Source organism: Gossypium raimondii, chromosome 12 (assembly GCF_025698545.1).
Source record: "Gossypium raimondii isolate GPD5lz chromosome 12, ASM2569854v1, whole genome shotgun sequence".
Lineage (NCBI taxonomy): Eukaryota > Viridiplantae > Streptophyta > Magnoliopsida > Malvales > Malvaceae > Gossypium > Gossypium raimondii.
In genome coordinates this window covers 13018501-13034383 of record NC_068576.1, presented here as the reverse complement: position 1 = coordinate 13034383, position 15883 = coordinate 13018501, and the positions used below count along the sequence as shown (strand labels likewise).

General features: G+C 39.5%; 2 protein-coding genes across 2 annotated transcripts; both read left to right on the top strand.

The window, feature by feature from the left end:
* Positions 1–9572: 9572 nt before the first annotated feature.
* On the top strand, positions 9573–11121 carry LOC128035453 (uncharacterized). Its single transcript, XM_052625194.1, has 2 exons — positions 9573–9797; positions 9961–11121. Exons 1-2 carry the CDS (start codon positions 9573–9575, stop codon positions 11119–11121), a joined length of 1386 nt encoding a protein of 461 aa, XP_052481154.1.
* Positions 11122–11217: 96 nt separating this feature from the next.
* LOC128035452 (uncharacterized) lies at positions 11218–14746 on the top strand. The gene is made up of 5 exons (XM_052625193.1): positions 11218–11579; positions 11857–12218; positions 12325–12914; positions 12966–14516; positions 14669–14746. The coding sequence occupies exons 1-5, from the start codon at positions 11218–11220 to the stop codon at positions 14744–14746; spliced, it is 2943 nt and encodes a 980-aa protein (XP_052481153.1).
* The last annotated feature ends 1137 nt before the right edge of the window (positions 14747–15883 follow it).

Genomic DNA, 15883 nt, shown 5'->3' with positions numbered 1-15883 from the left:
AATCCAGCATGCGAGAAGTCGTGGGCACGACAGCTGCCATGACTTTTGAATCTGCTCACATAAAAACGATATTAGGAGTCCCAATCCCTGTGGGATTATTACCCACGACCTCTAACGAGCCGGTATTGGTAGTAAAAATTTCTTATGTTGGAGGGTGGTTAATTAATAACTCACTGTTATTAGGCTTGAAGGTACCCACCCTTTTCGTCAATTCCAACGCCTGATGTAAAGAATTGGAAGGGAGTGGCCCGTGAAGATGAGAAGGAGACAACCCAGAAACAATCAAACTCTGTCCAATAGACTTTTCCAAATGCTAGCCCAAAACTCCCATCGTTTGCCCCCTTATTCACGAATTAAGACATGTGACCCATTTGAACCAAGCTAATTTGTTAACTTTGATTCACCAGACACCTCACCCACATTATCTTGTCTCGACCCATTTCTCTTTGCCTTTAACACCCTCAAATGGGCCATAATCCTCGAGTTAACGGATCAAAACTGGATCCTACCTAATTTTTAGCCGTAATTATTACCTTTTTTTCCACTAATATCCCTTTCATTCAGCCTAGACCTTCGTTCGATAATCATCCAAGGGTCGTAAGGAGCCTCCACCACTGTTAACGTTCTCTGTCAAGGGGATGGTTTTTACTTCCTTGCTAGGAAGGTTTAACTCAACCATCTCAAAATGGCATGAACTCTTAACATGGCCATATCGGCCGTAAGCGAAACAAACCCCCGGTAAGGCTTCGAATTCTATTATTTGAAATTTGCCGTTGACCAAGACCTGTGAGATGAGCGGTTTATCTAAATCCACAAACACAACCATCCTTGTAAATCTACCACTAGTTCTATTATCCGGTTTTAGATGTAACCGAGCCACCTTACCAACCAAACTTCCAATCTGTTCCAGAACCTTTCGCTTATGCAAAAAGCCTAGCAAACCAGGGAATCGAATCCATGTCAACACTACACTTGGGAAGGCTTTTGACGGGTTGAAGTCCACAATCCATGGCTGGACAGTGAGGTAGTGCCCAAACACCACCATTTCATAGTCCCTAAGTCAACACCATTTCATAGTCCCTCTTATTTTGGAATCTAACTAAAAAAAGACCCATTCTCCATGCCCATTAGATGAAACGATTGAAAGGGTATCCAAAGATTAGAAATTCGATTGAGAAGTGTAGAATATCAAATATTTCTCCTTAATAATTTCACTACCACAGTGGTACCATATCCTTAACCAAAAGGTGTTGAATTCGCTCTAAGAAGTCAATGGCTGGGATACCATTAACATTAGATTGCACAATCTTCTCCGTCTAAGATATCAGAGCCCAAAGAAAATATCATCAACCCGATGGATCTTCTTTTTAACAGCTTGTCTTTCTAGGAAGATCCAGGCACCGAGGCCGAATCAACAGACATATTCCCATCAAGATCCTCTCCCATCTCTTTAAATTTGACCTTTTTTTTGTATTATAATCATCATTAACAATGTCGCCACCGCTTCTCTCATCGGACAAAACCAAAGCGTTCATCGAAAAAATTATTAATTACAGACTTAAATTTCTTTTAACCTTAAAAACCTCATTTGGCTTACAGTAATAGCACATGTTTGATATGGTTATCTGATCATTAGATTTTGGTTTTGATTTTGATATGTAAGGGCATTATCAAAATCGTGTAGGATATTTCCAAAAAAACAATCCATGAAGGAATTTTTCTATTATTGTGTGGTTTATCTTTAACTTGAAGTATGTATACAAAATATTTCCCTTCTTTATAGAGCAAAATTAAAAAAAAAAAACAAAAATTTAAACCGACAATCTTTTTATTCAATCAGTGACAGAGTCAGAATTTTTTTTAGGGAATTCACCATTTTAATAATATATATTTATAATTTTAAAGGATTAAATCAAATTTTATCATTTTTAAGGGCCAAAGTACAATTTTATCATTACTAATTTAAAATTTTATAAATTATTAAGAATCTAAATGAAACATTTTTCATTTTGAGAGGGTAGCTCCACCATGGATTCAATGGTAAGAATTTTATGGAACATGAAAATTTAAATTCAAATACAAATCTCCTTAATTTGAAAATGTATTAAAGAATAAAGATGAAAGTATTGTGGAAGTCTCCTATTATAGAGACTAAATTAAATAAGTCATTTTAATGTCAAATGAATCAATTTAGTTGTGTGTTATTAAAAAAAATTGGACAAAGTTCACATTTATTGTTTAAAAATTACATGAATTCTTTTGCCCATTTGCGATTCAACTTAAAAAAATTCATTTATAAAACCATAAAAAAACTTTTCAAATATAATTTTGTTAAATAATAAATTATATTTTTGAAACAGTAAAAATTAATTCTATTAAAATTTAACATTTTTTAATTTTTTTTAATAGTATAGGGCTAAACTTATTCATCTATTTGTAGAATGTCGAGCTCCTCTCAAGAACACCCTTTTGTACGCCATCTTTGAAGCGATGGAGACTGAGGACATGATTGTCCCCCTTTTGTGTATTCACAATGCCTGGTGCATTATTTCCCTATATTTACCCTATTTTTTCTTCCAACCTTGATCATACTCTTGGGACGAAGGGTTAAAGCTATACCTCGAGCTTGTAGCATTGTCAACATCTTCAATTTCAGCACACTTTCCAGTTGTACAGCCCATTTTCCGCCCGGGCCCAAATCAAACCCAAACAGCCTACTAGAAACCTAGCCCAAAATGTCAAAACCCTAACCCAGTTCAACCCTCAACCACAGCCTCAGTGCGCCGTACGTCCTCTCTTGCTCTCGCAGCGTACTCTACGCTCAAGCATGATGACGCCATCGATTTTGCACCAAAATGGTCGGGTTATCCTTCCAACACCCGTTGACCTTGCCCAAAACCTGCAAACCAGACAAAACGATAGAAGAGAACAGGGGAAAAGAACAGTAGAATAGAGTAAAAAGATAATAACATAGTTGGCTATAAAAGCCGAACTAAATGTAATTCAGTGAGGAGGTTTTTTTTTTGGATTATCTGGTGAACAAGAAAACAGAAATCAAAAAGGTTGAGATTTACCCATTCATGCTCCTTTTAATCTATTTTTATTTCCTTTCTATGTTCATCATTTACACGCAAAAACAGAAACGAAAAGAAAATGGAATAATCGGACAAAAGCAGATCTAAAAATCTAAGAAAAGGCCCGATTCCAATCCTTTTTTCTATTTGTTTTTCATCTTCTTTATTTTCTTTTTTTATTTTTATTTTTATTTTTATTTTTCATTTACTTGTTTCAATACCTTTTTTAATAATAAAAAAAGGAATTTAAAAGAGAAAAAGAAAAAGGAAATACCTGACCGCCTCGACGAACTGGTGCCGGAGTCCCACCTTGGCAGTCACCGGAGTTGGGCAGAAAGGAGGTGTTTTACCTTTTTCCTCTTTGGTCCCATGGTCGAGAAGGTTTAGCCTTCGGGGACGCCGCAGAAGGGAGGCCGAGAGGTTGCTCACAGAACTCCCATTACCGGCCATGGAGGCGGCGATGATGGCCTAGGTCTAAGTAACCGAAATGAGGGAGAAGAAGGGATTCTTTTCTTTTTCTTATTTTTGAAGCTGAATGCAGCTAGGTTAAGAGAGGGGTTAAGTTTTCATTAAACGGCGCCGTTTTGAGGCCCCATGACCCGCATGCGATCCGACCCGCTCCAGGGGGGATCCGCGCGTTTGCATGAAATGGGCTATTTGCGCCTTTGATCCATCCGTATTTTTATTTATTTCGATTTCGTCCTTTTGCTTATTTATTTACTTTATAAATTCGGCCTGTGAGTTTAGCTCCCATTTCGATTTGGTCCTTAGACCATATGCCGCCTTTCTGTTAAAAGCATAGCGTATTGGGATGGAATATATTTCTCATGAGTCCCTCATACTTTGAACGCGCTTTATTTCCGTCCCTTACGATCTTATTTTATGTGTTTGCAATTTAAGACCCCAAATATCATTCTGAAATTCATTTTAGTATTTCACATTTTTTATGTATTTCATTTAATATTGCTATGATTAATGTTATTTATTATTATTTTTATTCTGCTACATTTTATGTCTCATTCCAAAACCTTGTTTTTATATATATATATATATGTACATACTTATATATTTTACACTTTATGTTTAATATATGTGCACACTTTTTATTTTTGTAAGGATATACACACATTCATATTTTATATTCTTATATAATATTTATACATTTTAAATTTTTACATTTTCTTATATGTGCGTGTACATATTCTTTTAAGTTTATATAGATATAAATGCGCCTATGATGTATATATTATTTGTATTTTATACTTTTTATACATACATATTTTTATTTTAGTAAATACATATACAATACACACATATTTTAATTTATGTTTATATACATATATATATCTCTTTGTATTTTTATTCGTGTTCACTATTTATTTCATTTTCATTATTACTTTGAACAAATATTTTAATTTATTTGTTTGTATGCATTGTTATGATCGTAGGTTTGACTTTTATTTATTATTGTTACTATTGCTCATATCATTTTATGCTTTTGTCTTCATTAAGATTTTGCCATGCATAAAAATGTAATTTGCTTTCACTATGATTTTGTGTTTTGTTTTACTCGATATAATATTTTTTTTAAATGGCATTTCGTGTTTGGATTCGAGAAAATCGGGCCCTAACTTACTGGGTTTCGATTTTCACAATAAATCTAAATCTACGAATCTTTTCAAACTCAAGTTTTAAATGATCTCGGGAATTAAGAAAAGATCGTGTCCTAACTTACTGGGCATGATCCCTTTCCTAAACCCGAGATAAGAAAATATCTTTTAAAATAAATAAAATTTTAGCATTCATTCGCGTATCGGGAATTCGAGACATTGTGTCCTAACTTACTGGATATGATGCTTTCTTTCTCGATTAACGTGGAACGTGCCCCTTTTCCCAAAATTTTCAACATTTTAATACAAGGATCATATTTTTAAATTTCTTTAAAGTTTTCAGTTTTTCGACACTAAGACATTAAGTAATCAACTAGGTACCAATTTTGGGCGTATCAAGGGTGCTAATCCTTCTTCGTGCGTAACCGACTCCCGAACCCGTTTTTCTAAATTTCGTGGACCAAACTTGTTGTTTTAATAAAATCAAACCCTTTTATTAAAAACAACTACTGTTCGAGGTGATCCAATCACACCTCATAAAAAGGATTGGTGGCGACTCCCGTTCCATTTTTCAAAACCAAGTCGACCCAGTTTTTCATCCTAAAAATGGTGTCAACAGCTTGGCGACTCCACTGGGGACAAAAAATAAGAGAGTCGAGCCATGTATTGATTACCTTGTCTTTTTGTCAAAGATTGAAAACTTGACACGATCCTTGTGTTGCGTTTCATTCGTCTTTATTTCAGTCTTTATTATCTTGTTTATAATTACTGCGTTTAGATGTATATCTCTGCACATTGCACTGCATGATCGTTCGATCTTTCCCTTTTAAGTGGGAGTGAGAAGCTACTCCTTCGTGAGGTTTTCACCTCCGTGCAGGATAGCGGATCGCTTTCGGGATACATCCGTACCTATGTCTTCGTGAGATTTTCATCTCCGTGCAGCCATAGGGAAATGTATTCCCCTGAACCGAACTCAGTCCGTATGAGCCTATAATGGGTGAGGATTGAGGAATCTGCTGGTTCGGGTACCTTTGCTTTAGAACCAAGCCGCATGTAACAAGCCTAGGAACTTGCCCTAAGTAGAGATTCCTGGAGCCCTAGTAGTTTCCTGAATAGTAGCCTTAATTATTATCTCTTGTATACTTTGAATTTTTGTTTATTATATTGACTTGCTTTGCTTTTACCTTGATTGTGATTGCATGGCATTCTCATCATAAAGGAGGTGTTGATTCGTGTTCGGTGTTTAAATAGAGAGCTCAACATGGAAAGGGAGTTTCTTGGTAAAGTGGAAGATAATGCGGCCGTCCGAGTTTGGTCTGAAAAAATTTAACAAGAAAAGGGTGATAGCCTTATGGAGGGATACGTGTCAGAGTTATGGGACTTCACTCGAATTAGCGTAACTCAAAACAACCTACAAGAATTGAAGGAAATTTGGGATCAGTGGAGTGATGAGATTAGACAACTCTTCTACAATAACTACGACGATTTGCCTTATCTGCTCGACGTAAAGATAGACAAACACTTGTTCCGAGCCCTTGTACAGTATTGGAACCCCGCCTATAGTTGTTTCACATTTGGAAAAGTAGATTTGGTACCCACGATAGAAGAATATACGACCTTGCTACGATGTCCGAGGACCCAAGTTGATAAGGCCTATTCGAGAGCGGCATATGTCCCGAACTTCTTAAAGAAATTAATGAGTATTACAGGGATGAGCGAGCAATGGGTTGCAGCCCGGATCAAGCAAAAAAGAGACAACAAGTGCATGCCTTGGAAAAGTCTGCAAGATCTGATCTTGGCACATCCGGATGTGAGAAAGAGGGTCGATATTTTCGCTTTCAGCATTTATGGTTTGGTCATTTTCCCCAAGGCATTAGGGCATGTGGACGAAGCAGTTTCAGATTTGTTTGACAGGCTTGACAAGAGGGTCACACCGGTCCCAGCAATCTTGGCCGAAACCTTCAGATCACTAAGTGTATGTCGAAGAGCGGGTGAAGGAAGGTTCATCGGATGCACGCAATTGTTATTAGTGTGGTTCCATAGTCACTTTTGGAAAGTAGAGAAGATCTCCTATCGAGTATTCTCCGAAAACTATTCTCCATTAAGGGAATTAGTAGCTACGCCAAGACGAGACGATATCACAGAAGAGAAATGGTTGGTGATCCTCCAAAACCTTCAGGAGGAAGATGTCGAATGGAGAGCCCCATGGATGATCCCTAGCGAAATTTTGTACCGGTGTGGAGAGTTCAATTGGGTTCCTTTGCTCGGAATTTGGGGAGCCGTTGGGTACGCCCCTTTACTAGTCTTGAGGCAGTACAGGTCTAGACAGTTCATACCGTCGACACATGGGTTGGCTCAGTGTGAATTCTCGTTCAAAGAAGATAATCACAAGAAGAAGGTTCGTGAAATGTCAAATGCTTGGAACCAAGTCCACAGAATGAAGATATTCACTGTAAACCCGATGACAACTCCCGAGTATAATTTGTTGTGGGGAAGAAGAATCAATGATAACATCCCCGCATCAAGCCAAGAGGATGTTCGACCGATAGAGGAGCATCTACAAGTAGTTCCATCAGAACTAGAGATCATTAAACAAGACTTTGAAAAAAGAAGTTCGGAGTTGGGAAAGAAAATTGAGCAACTAGAAGAGGAAAAGATGCGTTTGGGATTGGATGTTGATATTCACAAGTTGGAAGTTGAGAAGTTGAAGAAAGGAAAGAATAAAGCCGAAGAAGATTTAGATAGTTTAAAAACGGATTATAAGAAGCTGCGAGTGTCGATGAGAACTGCCGGTAAAACGTCAGAGCAGTGGCGACATGAGGTCAAAGAAGAAAAGGCTAAAGCTGATCAGTGGGAGAAGAAATTTCAAGACGCCCTAGTTCGAGAGAATGCTTTGGAGAAAAACTTGTTAGAATGTCAGAATGAAGAAGTAAAATTAAAAGCCCGGGTAGCAGAATTGGAAAAGTCACTTCATTTGCACCGTAGTTGCAACTCTGTGATAGAGTTAAGAGTGAGCTTAGAAAAGATCAAAAAACTAAAAGGAAAGATAGGAGAGCTTGAGGACGCATTGCACAATTCTGAGCTGCGAATGGAGCTTCTTGAAAGGCGTAACGAACAGTACCAGGAGCAGTTCCATCATGCCCAAAATCAGATTAGAGATAGAGATTACGTTATGGGACAAGCTGTTACTCAAGTACGAGAAGTAGCCGATCATCTGCAAACCTTGGCAGTTCAAGCTGATTTGCTGAGTTTAAGTTATGAATTAGAATCAAGCCGAGGTCGAAAGTTGGCTCAGCTCCTTAGGAGTGTTAAGACTTTGAGTATGAGGGCAAAGCCGTATATGTAGTCCATTTTATGTAAAGAAATTTGTTTTCTAAATCGAGTTCTTCTAATGAAATTGAATTAGAATCAATGCCTCCTTTGCATTCATGCATTTATATTACATTTCATTACATGCATTAAGTTTCATTAAGAAGGCCCTAATTAATCAAAATTGTCACAGTTATCCTGGAAACCAACAAAAATCCACCAACCAAACATTACTACGGTACTCGACGACAAACAAAAGCAATGGATCAGAGGTTAGAAAGGCTAGAACAAATGCAAAAAGAAATGCAAGATAGGATGCAGGGAACAATTGGATAGAATTCAACAAGACGCATTGGAATCCCAAAAGATTATGAGCCACTAGCACAATTGTTGGCTGATAAAGGAAAAAGCACTGTGATTAATTCAGGAAATTATCAGGAGGATCCTGTTTATCCTCCAGGTTTTACCCCGACAAATACCCAAGCACAACAAGACATAGGCCCACAAGGAGCACCTAGACCTCAATATCGAGTGGCGCCTCAATACCAAGTGCATTTTCAAGTAGGCTCGGGTTCTAACCACGGGACAACCCTACCAACCCGTGGTTCCGGATCTTGATGACATAGCGAAATGGAAAAATCAAAACGGACACCCAAAACAAGCTGGAAGAGCGGTGTAGATGGCTAGAGGAAAAATTTAGAGGCATGGAAAACATCGACTACCAATGTGGAGTTGACGCCAACGATTTAAGTTTGGTTCTCGATCCGTACTCCTCCAAATTCAAGATGCCGGAGTTTGAAAAATACAACGGACTAGTTGTCCCGGAGCTCATATAACTATGTTCGTCAAGAATGACAGGATACGTCCAACAATGATCAACTGTTAATCCATTGCTTCCGTGATGGTTTGATCGGGTTCGCAACTGTGTGGTACAATCAATCGAGTCGTGCTAAAGTTAGTTCATGGAAAGATTTGGCGCAAGCTTTCATGAAGCAATATGGCCATGTGACAGACATAACACCTGATCGAATTACGTTACAGAACATGGAAAAGAAACAAAACGAGAGTTTTAGGCAATATGCCCAACGATGGAGGGAAGTGGCAACGCAAGTCCAGCCACCTCTTTTGGAAAGAGAGGTCACTATGCTTTTCATCAATACGTTGAAGGCCCCGTTCATCAGCCACATGTTGGGGAGTGCCACCAAGAGCTTATCGGATATGGTAATGTCCAGTGAAATGATCGAAAACGCAATAAGGAGCGGTAAAATAGAAGCAGGGGAAAACTTCAAAAGATCAGCCCCAAGGAAAAAGGATAACGAAGTGAACAATGTAAGCACATATAGCAAGAGCCATTCAAAACCGATTCTGCTTGGCCCCCAAAATGATAACTCCCGGTTACGAGACCTCCTCAAGGCAGGAGCCCAACACAAGGCCCAACACAAGGACTAACACAGAGAGATTTCAATTTACGCCCATTCCAATAACCTACGGGGAATTGTATCAGAAACTATTCGATGCGCATATAGTGTCTCCACATTATCTAGAGCCTATGCAACCACCATACCCTAAATGGTATGACATGAATGCCCAGTGTGAATACCATGCGGGGATATCGGGGCATTCGATCGAGAACTGCACTGCGTTTAAAAAGGCAGTAGAAAGATTCATTAAGATGGGGTTGGTAAAGCTTGATGACCCATCAGGACCAAACGTAGCAGGGAATCCGTTACCCAATCTGTCTGATAAAGGGGTAAACGTGATCATTGAGAATGGGGGAAGGAGGATCAAAGATGACATTGCGAAGGTAAATACCCCACTGAAATGGGTTTGGAGGCAAATGATAAAATCAAGGCCTAATCAAGCAAGAATCAAAGCAAAGGCCCAAAGGAATAGGGAGATATTGCGAGTTCCATGCTAAAGAGGGCCATGACATTCAAAACTGTACTGAATTCAGGGTCATGGTACAGAATATGATGGACAATAAAGAGCTAGAATTTTATGAAGAGATCAAAGGACTAGAAAAGGGAGAGGTCTATGCCTCGGAGGAAGGACCCGCGAGAAAAGCTCAAAATCACCCGGTGGTGATTATTTCAAGACCAAGAAATACGGGATCAGGAATACAACTAGCGCCAAAGGTCATAATCCAAAAACCTGTAGCCTTTCATTACCAGGATATCAAAAAGGTTCCTTGGAATTATAATTGCAATGTGATGATCCCGGGAGAAGAGAACCTGATAAATGCTTCAAAGGAGTGTAGCGATGTAGGTTTCTATACACGCAATGGAAAACACTACGACCCGGCAAATACAAAAGAGGAGTCTATGAAAGGAAAAGCTGTGGCAGTTGAACAAGACAAAGCAAAGACGGCCAGAATTGGGTCACAGGTTAACGAACCCGTGACTAAGAATGAGGCTAGAGAATTCTTAAAATTCTTGAAGCACAGTGAGTACAGCGTGGTGGAGCAATTGCGTAAGCAACCGGCTCGTATCTCAGTGCTCGAGTTACTTCTAAGTTCGGAGTCACATCGTAATGCGTTGATAAAAGTGCTAAATGAGACTTATGTTGCTAACGATATCTCTGTGAGCAAGCTGGACCGCCTGGTTAATAACATAAACGCCGACAACTTTATCTTTTTCAACAATGATGAGATTCCGCCAGGTGGTATGGGATCTACCAAGGCCTTGCATATCACTGCCCGTTGCAATGGGTGTACACTACCGGGGATACTCGTTGACAACGGATCGGCACTAAATGTTTTACCCCTATCCACATTAAATAGGCTACCTGTGGATATTTCTCACATGAAATCATGCCAAAATATAGTGAGAGCATTTGATGGCACTGAGAAAAGAGTGATGGGAAGAATCGAGATACCTCTATTGATCGGTCCAAGTACATACGAGGTGGACTTTTTGGTAATGGACATCAAACCATCTTACAATTGCCTATTGGGGAGGCCTTGGATCCATTCCGTAGGAGCCGTACCATCGTCACTTCACCAAAAGGTGAAGTTAGTAGTAGAGGGTCGATTGGTGACTATAGGTGCAGAAGAAGACATCATTGCGTCAGTTACCGATGATATGCCATATATAGAGACTGATAGTGAAGCGATAGAATGTTCATTCTGATCATTGGAATTCGTAAATGCCACGTTTGTCATCGAGAGAAGCAAAATCCCAGAGCCTAAGATATCCAAAGCTACGTCAATGAGCTTACAGCTAACAATGGGAAAGGGAGCGTTGCTTGGAAAAGGACTTGGAAAATACCTCCAGGGACGGGTCGAAGTACCGATCCTGGTTAACAAACAGGACCATTATGGTTTGGGATATAAGCCTAATGCGAGGGAAAGGAGGAAGGAGATGGAGAAAAAGCAAGAAAAGAGAAGGACACATTTGAGCGGGATAGAAGCCAAATGGGGACCGATAACCTTTCCCCATATATCTAAGACTTTTGTTTCGGGGGGAATTGTTTACCCTGAGGAGAAGGATGAGGTTACAGAAGGAAGGATTGGAAGGTTGGACATCAATGCCATATCCGCGGAAGAAAGGGTGGAAAAGAATTTATCGGGTATTCGCCCTTACGAACCGTAGCGTTCGAATAAGCGGATCTGCAGAAGAGATCCCTGTAACATTTAGAACTAATTCAGAGTAATGTTCAGAACACTTGTTGCCCTAAGCCTGGGGGTAACAAGAATCTTTTGTAAAAGGCACATGTCCAAAATCTAATTTCAATGAAAACTTATCATTCAGTCTCACCTTGAGCAAATATTCTTTCATTCTTTTTCATTCCATTTTTATAATCATACTGTGCATACAAGTATTCTTAGATTCTTTTATTTGGGCCTCTTTTCGTCCCAATAACAGGTCTTCAGATATCAACGAGATGAGCGACGCTGTTACTGACTCAGGATCCCTTTTTGAACAAGACGTGAGTATAGATGATCCTCAGGATTTTGAAGATGACCAAGACAGCGTTTTGTCTCCAAATCTGTTGAGAATGGTGAAGGAAGAAGAAAAACAAATCCTACCCTATAAGGAATCAGTAGAAGTAGTGAGCTTAGAAGAGGGAAGGAATGTAAATATTGGTACTGGCATCACTAAGGAAACAAGGCAAAACCTCGTTGAGTTACTTCAAGAGTTTAAATATGTCTTCGCATGGTCCTATCAAGATATGCCGGGGTTGAGTACTGATATCGTGGTACACCGACTGCCTATAAAGGAAGAATGTAAGCCAGTTCAACAAAAGCTTCGAAGGATGAGGCCCGATGTCTTGCTAAAAATAAAGGAAGAAGTTAAAAGCGGTTTGATCTTTGGTTTCTTACAATGGTCAAGTATTCGAATGGGTAGCCAATATAGTCCCTGTTCCTAAGAAAGATGGGAAGGTTCGAATGTGTGTGGACTACAGAGACTTGAACAAAGCCAGCCCAAAAGATAATTTCCCACTGCCTCATACCGATACCTTGGTGGACAACACGACTGGATACTCACTTTTCTCCTTCATAGACGGCTTCTCAGGATACAACCAGATAAAAATGCATCCTAAAGACATGGAAAAGACTACATTCATAACTATGTGGGGGACGTTTTGTTACAAGGTGATGCCATTCGGATTGAAAAATACCGGGGCAACTTATCAAAGAGCCATGGTAACCCTATTCCATGACATGATGCACAAAGAGATCGAGGTCTATGTTAACGATATGATTGCGAAGTCTAGAACTGAAAAAGAGCATGTACAAGTGTTGAGAAAATTGTTCCTAAGGTTAAGAAAATTCCAGCTAAAACTTAACCCAGCCAAATGTACTTTCGGGGCTAGATCAGGAAAGCTGCTGGGATTCTTAGTCAGCGAAAAGGGAATTGAAATTGACCTAGACAAAGTTAAAGCCATACAAGAATTACCTCCACCGAGTACTCAGAAAGAAGTTCGAGGTTTTCTAGGAAGACTAAATTACATTGCTCGATTCATTTCACAGTTAACTGAGAAATGTGACCCCATCTTCCGTCTTCTTAGGAAACATAATCCAGGTGTATGGGACGAGGAGTGCCAGAAAACTTTTGAAAAAGTTAAACATTACCTGTCTAACGCCCCAGTATTAATGCCACCATGCCCGAACAAGCCACTGATACTATACTTGACAGTATTTGAAAATTCCATGGGGTGTGTGCTCGGCCAACATGATGAGTCAGGACGAAAAGAAAGAGCAATCTACTATCTTAGTAAGAAGTTCACTGAATGTGAAACGAGATACTCGACAATCGAAAAATTATGCTGCGCCTTGGTCTGGACTACGCGGAGATTGAGACAATACATGTTATACCATACGACTTGGTTAATCTCAAAGTTGGACCCTCTGAAATACATGATGGAATCGACTGCTCTAAATGGAAGGATGGCCCGATGGCAAATTTTACTGTCTGAATTTGACATAGTTTATGTGAATCAAAAGGCTATAAAAGGGGGCGCAATAGCAGATTTTTTGGCTAGTAGAGCTTTAGAAGATTTTGAGCCCTTGAGCTTTGATTTTCCAAATGAGGATCTGATGTATGTGGCAACCATTGAAGATGATAGCCAAAGAGGCGATGTTTGGAAATTAAACTTCGACGGAGTTTCAAACACCGTAGGCAACGGAATTGGGGCAGTCTTGGTATCTCCGAATGGAGATTATTATCCATTCACCAGCAAATTGGACTTTGATTGTACAAATAACATGGCAAAATACGAAGCATGCATCATGGGTATCCGTGCAGCTATTGAGCGTAAAATCAAAGTACTAGAGGTGTATGGAGATTCCGCACTAGTAATCTATCAGCTCAAAGGCGAATGGGAGACAAGAGATCCCAAATTGATCAGTTACCGAAAGCTGGTTCTCGAATTGATTGAGGAATTTGATGGTATCAGTTTCTGTTATCTCCCGCGAGATGAGAATCAAATGGCCGATGCTTTGGCTACATTGGCTTCCATGATGAAAGCAAATAAACAGGAGGATGTAAAGCCTATCCAAATGAGCATTTATGATGCTCCAGCCCACTGTTGTAACGTTGAAGAGGAAAAAGACAACAACCCTTGGTATCAGGACATACTACGATATGTGAAAAATCACGAATACCCGAGCCAAACAACTGAGAATGACAAGAGAACGCTGAGAAGGCTGGCTAATGACTACGTCTTAGATGGAGAGATCCTGTACAAAAGAGGAAAGGATCAGGTGCTGTTAAGATGTGTGGACGTTGTGGAGGCCAAGCAGATCTTGGAAGAAGTCCATGATGGTATTTGTGGAACACACGCTAACGGTTTCACAATGGCTAGACAAATCATGAGATTCGGATATTATTGGTCTACCATGGAAGGAGACTGCATCAAATATGCTAAGAAATGCCATAAATGCCAGATTTACGGAGACAAAATTCATGTGCCTCCCTCACCTCTTCACGTCATGACTTCCCCATGGCCTTTCTCCATGTGGGGCATAGACGTCATTGGGCCGATATCGCCAAAGGCTTCAAATGGACATCGTTTCATTTTTGTAGTGATTGACTACTTTACTAAGTGGGTAGAGGCTACTTCTTACGCCAACGTCACAAAGGCGTACCGATAAGTTTTAAAGAAAGAAATCATATGTCGATATGGAATGCCCGAAAGGATTATATCTGACAATGCATTGAACTTGAACAATAGCACGATAGCAGCGGTTTGCAGTCAATTCAAGATCAAGCACAACAACTCATCGCCATATCGTCCGAAGATGAACGGTAGCGGTGGAGGCGACCAATAAAAATATCAAAAGATTGTGGGAAAATGATCGAGACCTATAGAGATTGGCACGAAGTTACCATTCGCCTCTATGCTTATCGAACGTCCGTTAGGACTTCTACCGGGCAACACCATTCTCTTTGGTTTATGGAATAGGCGATGCTACCAATTGAGGTCGAAATTCCCTCTCCAAGTTTTGTCGAACTAAAGTTAGACGAAGCGAATGGGTCCAATCCGATACGATCAAATGAACTTGATTGAAGAAAAGAGGTTAAGAGCTATCCGTCATGGTCAAATGTACCAGAAACGAATGATACGAGCTTACAATAAGAAAGTTTGTCCTAGGAACTTCTATGAAGGGGATTTGGTACTGAAGAAGATCCTTCCCATACACAAAGACTTCAGAGGAAAGTGGATGCCAAACTGGGAAGGACCTTATGTGGTAAAAAAGGCTTTTTCTGGAGGAGCGTTAATTTTAACCGAAATGGATGGCAAAAGCTTGGCCAATCCTGTGAATTCGGATTCAATGAAGAGGTATTTTGCCTAAAAAAAAAAAGGGGGGGAGAGGCCAAGGCGAAAACCCGCAAAGGGCGCCTTGAGACCAAAGGGGTATTGAATTGAAAACCCAGGAATGGGCAGTTCAAATTTTTGATCAAGATGAGGCATACAGTAATCTTGTCATCTCCAAGTTAATAAGAGGAGAGATACTACAGCTTGGGGCATCAACGAAGTCTTTTAGGACTTCTAAACACATGTTAAGTTCAAAGGGTCTTCAAAAAGTTTAGGATTTTAGAAGCTCACGTTGTGATATCTGGGGCACTGTTTTCATCTTATTCATTTTTGTATCTTAGCAAAATCTCTATCTTGATTAATTTGCTCATTCGAGCTTTACTCTCAATTAATTTCCATTTTTACCCATTGTGATAATCTTTTTCATCTTATTCATCTTAACAAAATTTGTTATCTTGATTGATTTATTTGTTTAGAGCCTTGCTCTTAACAATATTCCATCTTGTCCATTTTGGTAATCTTATTCAAACATTTTCATTGAAGTAACGATTATTGGGCTGACAATACTCATGCAACAGGAGTTTTGCATATTACTCTGCAAGTTTCTAAATAATACGAGGACCTGAAACA

Bases quoted from the DNA above. Each gene is read 5' to 3' on its own strand.
- LOC128035453 (XM_052625194.1), top strand. From the start codon at position 9,573: ATGAATGCCCAGTGTGAATACCATGCGGGGATATCGGGGCATTCGATC. The intron at 9,798-9,960 runs GTAAATACCCCA...GTCATGGTACAG, and splicing joins TCAAAGATGACATTGCGAAG to AATATGATGGACAATAAAGA.
- LOC128035452 (XM_052625193.1), top strand. From the start codon at position 11,218: ATGGGAAAGGGAGCGTTGCTTGGAAAAGGACTTGGAAAATACCTCCAG. The intron at 12,219-12,324 runs GTAAGCCAGTTC...ACAATGGTCAAG, and splicing joins ACTGCCTATAAAGGAAGAAT to TATTCGAATGGGTAGCCAAT. The intron at 14,517-14,668 runs GTAGTGATTGAC...CTTGAACAATAG, and splicing joins ATGGACATCGTTTCATTTTT to CACGATAGCAGCGGTTTGCA.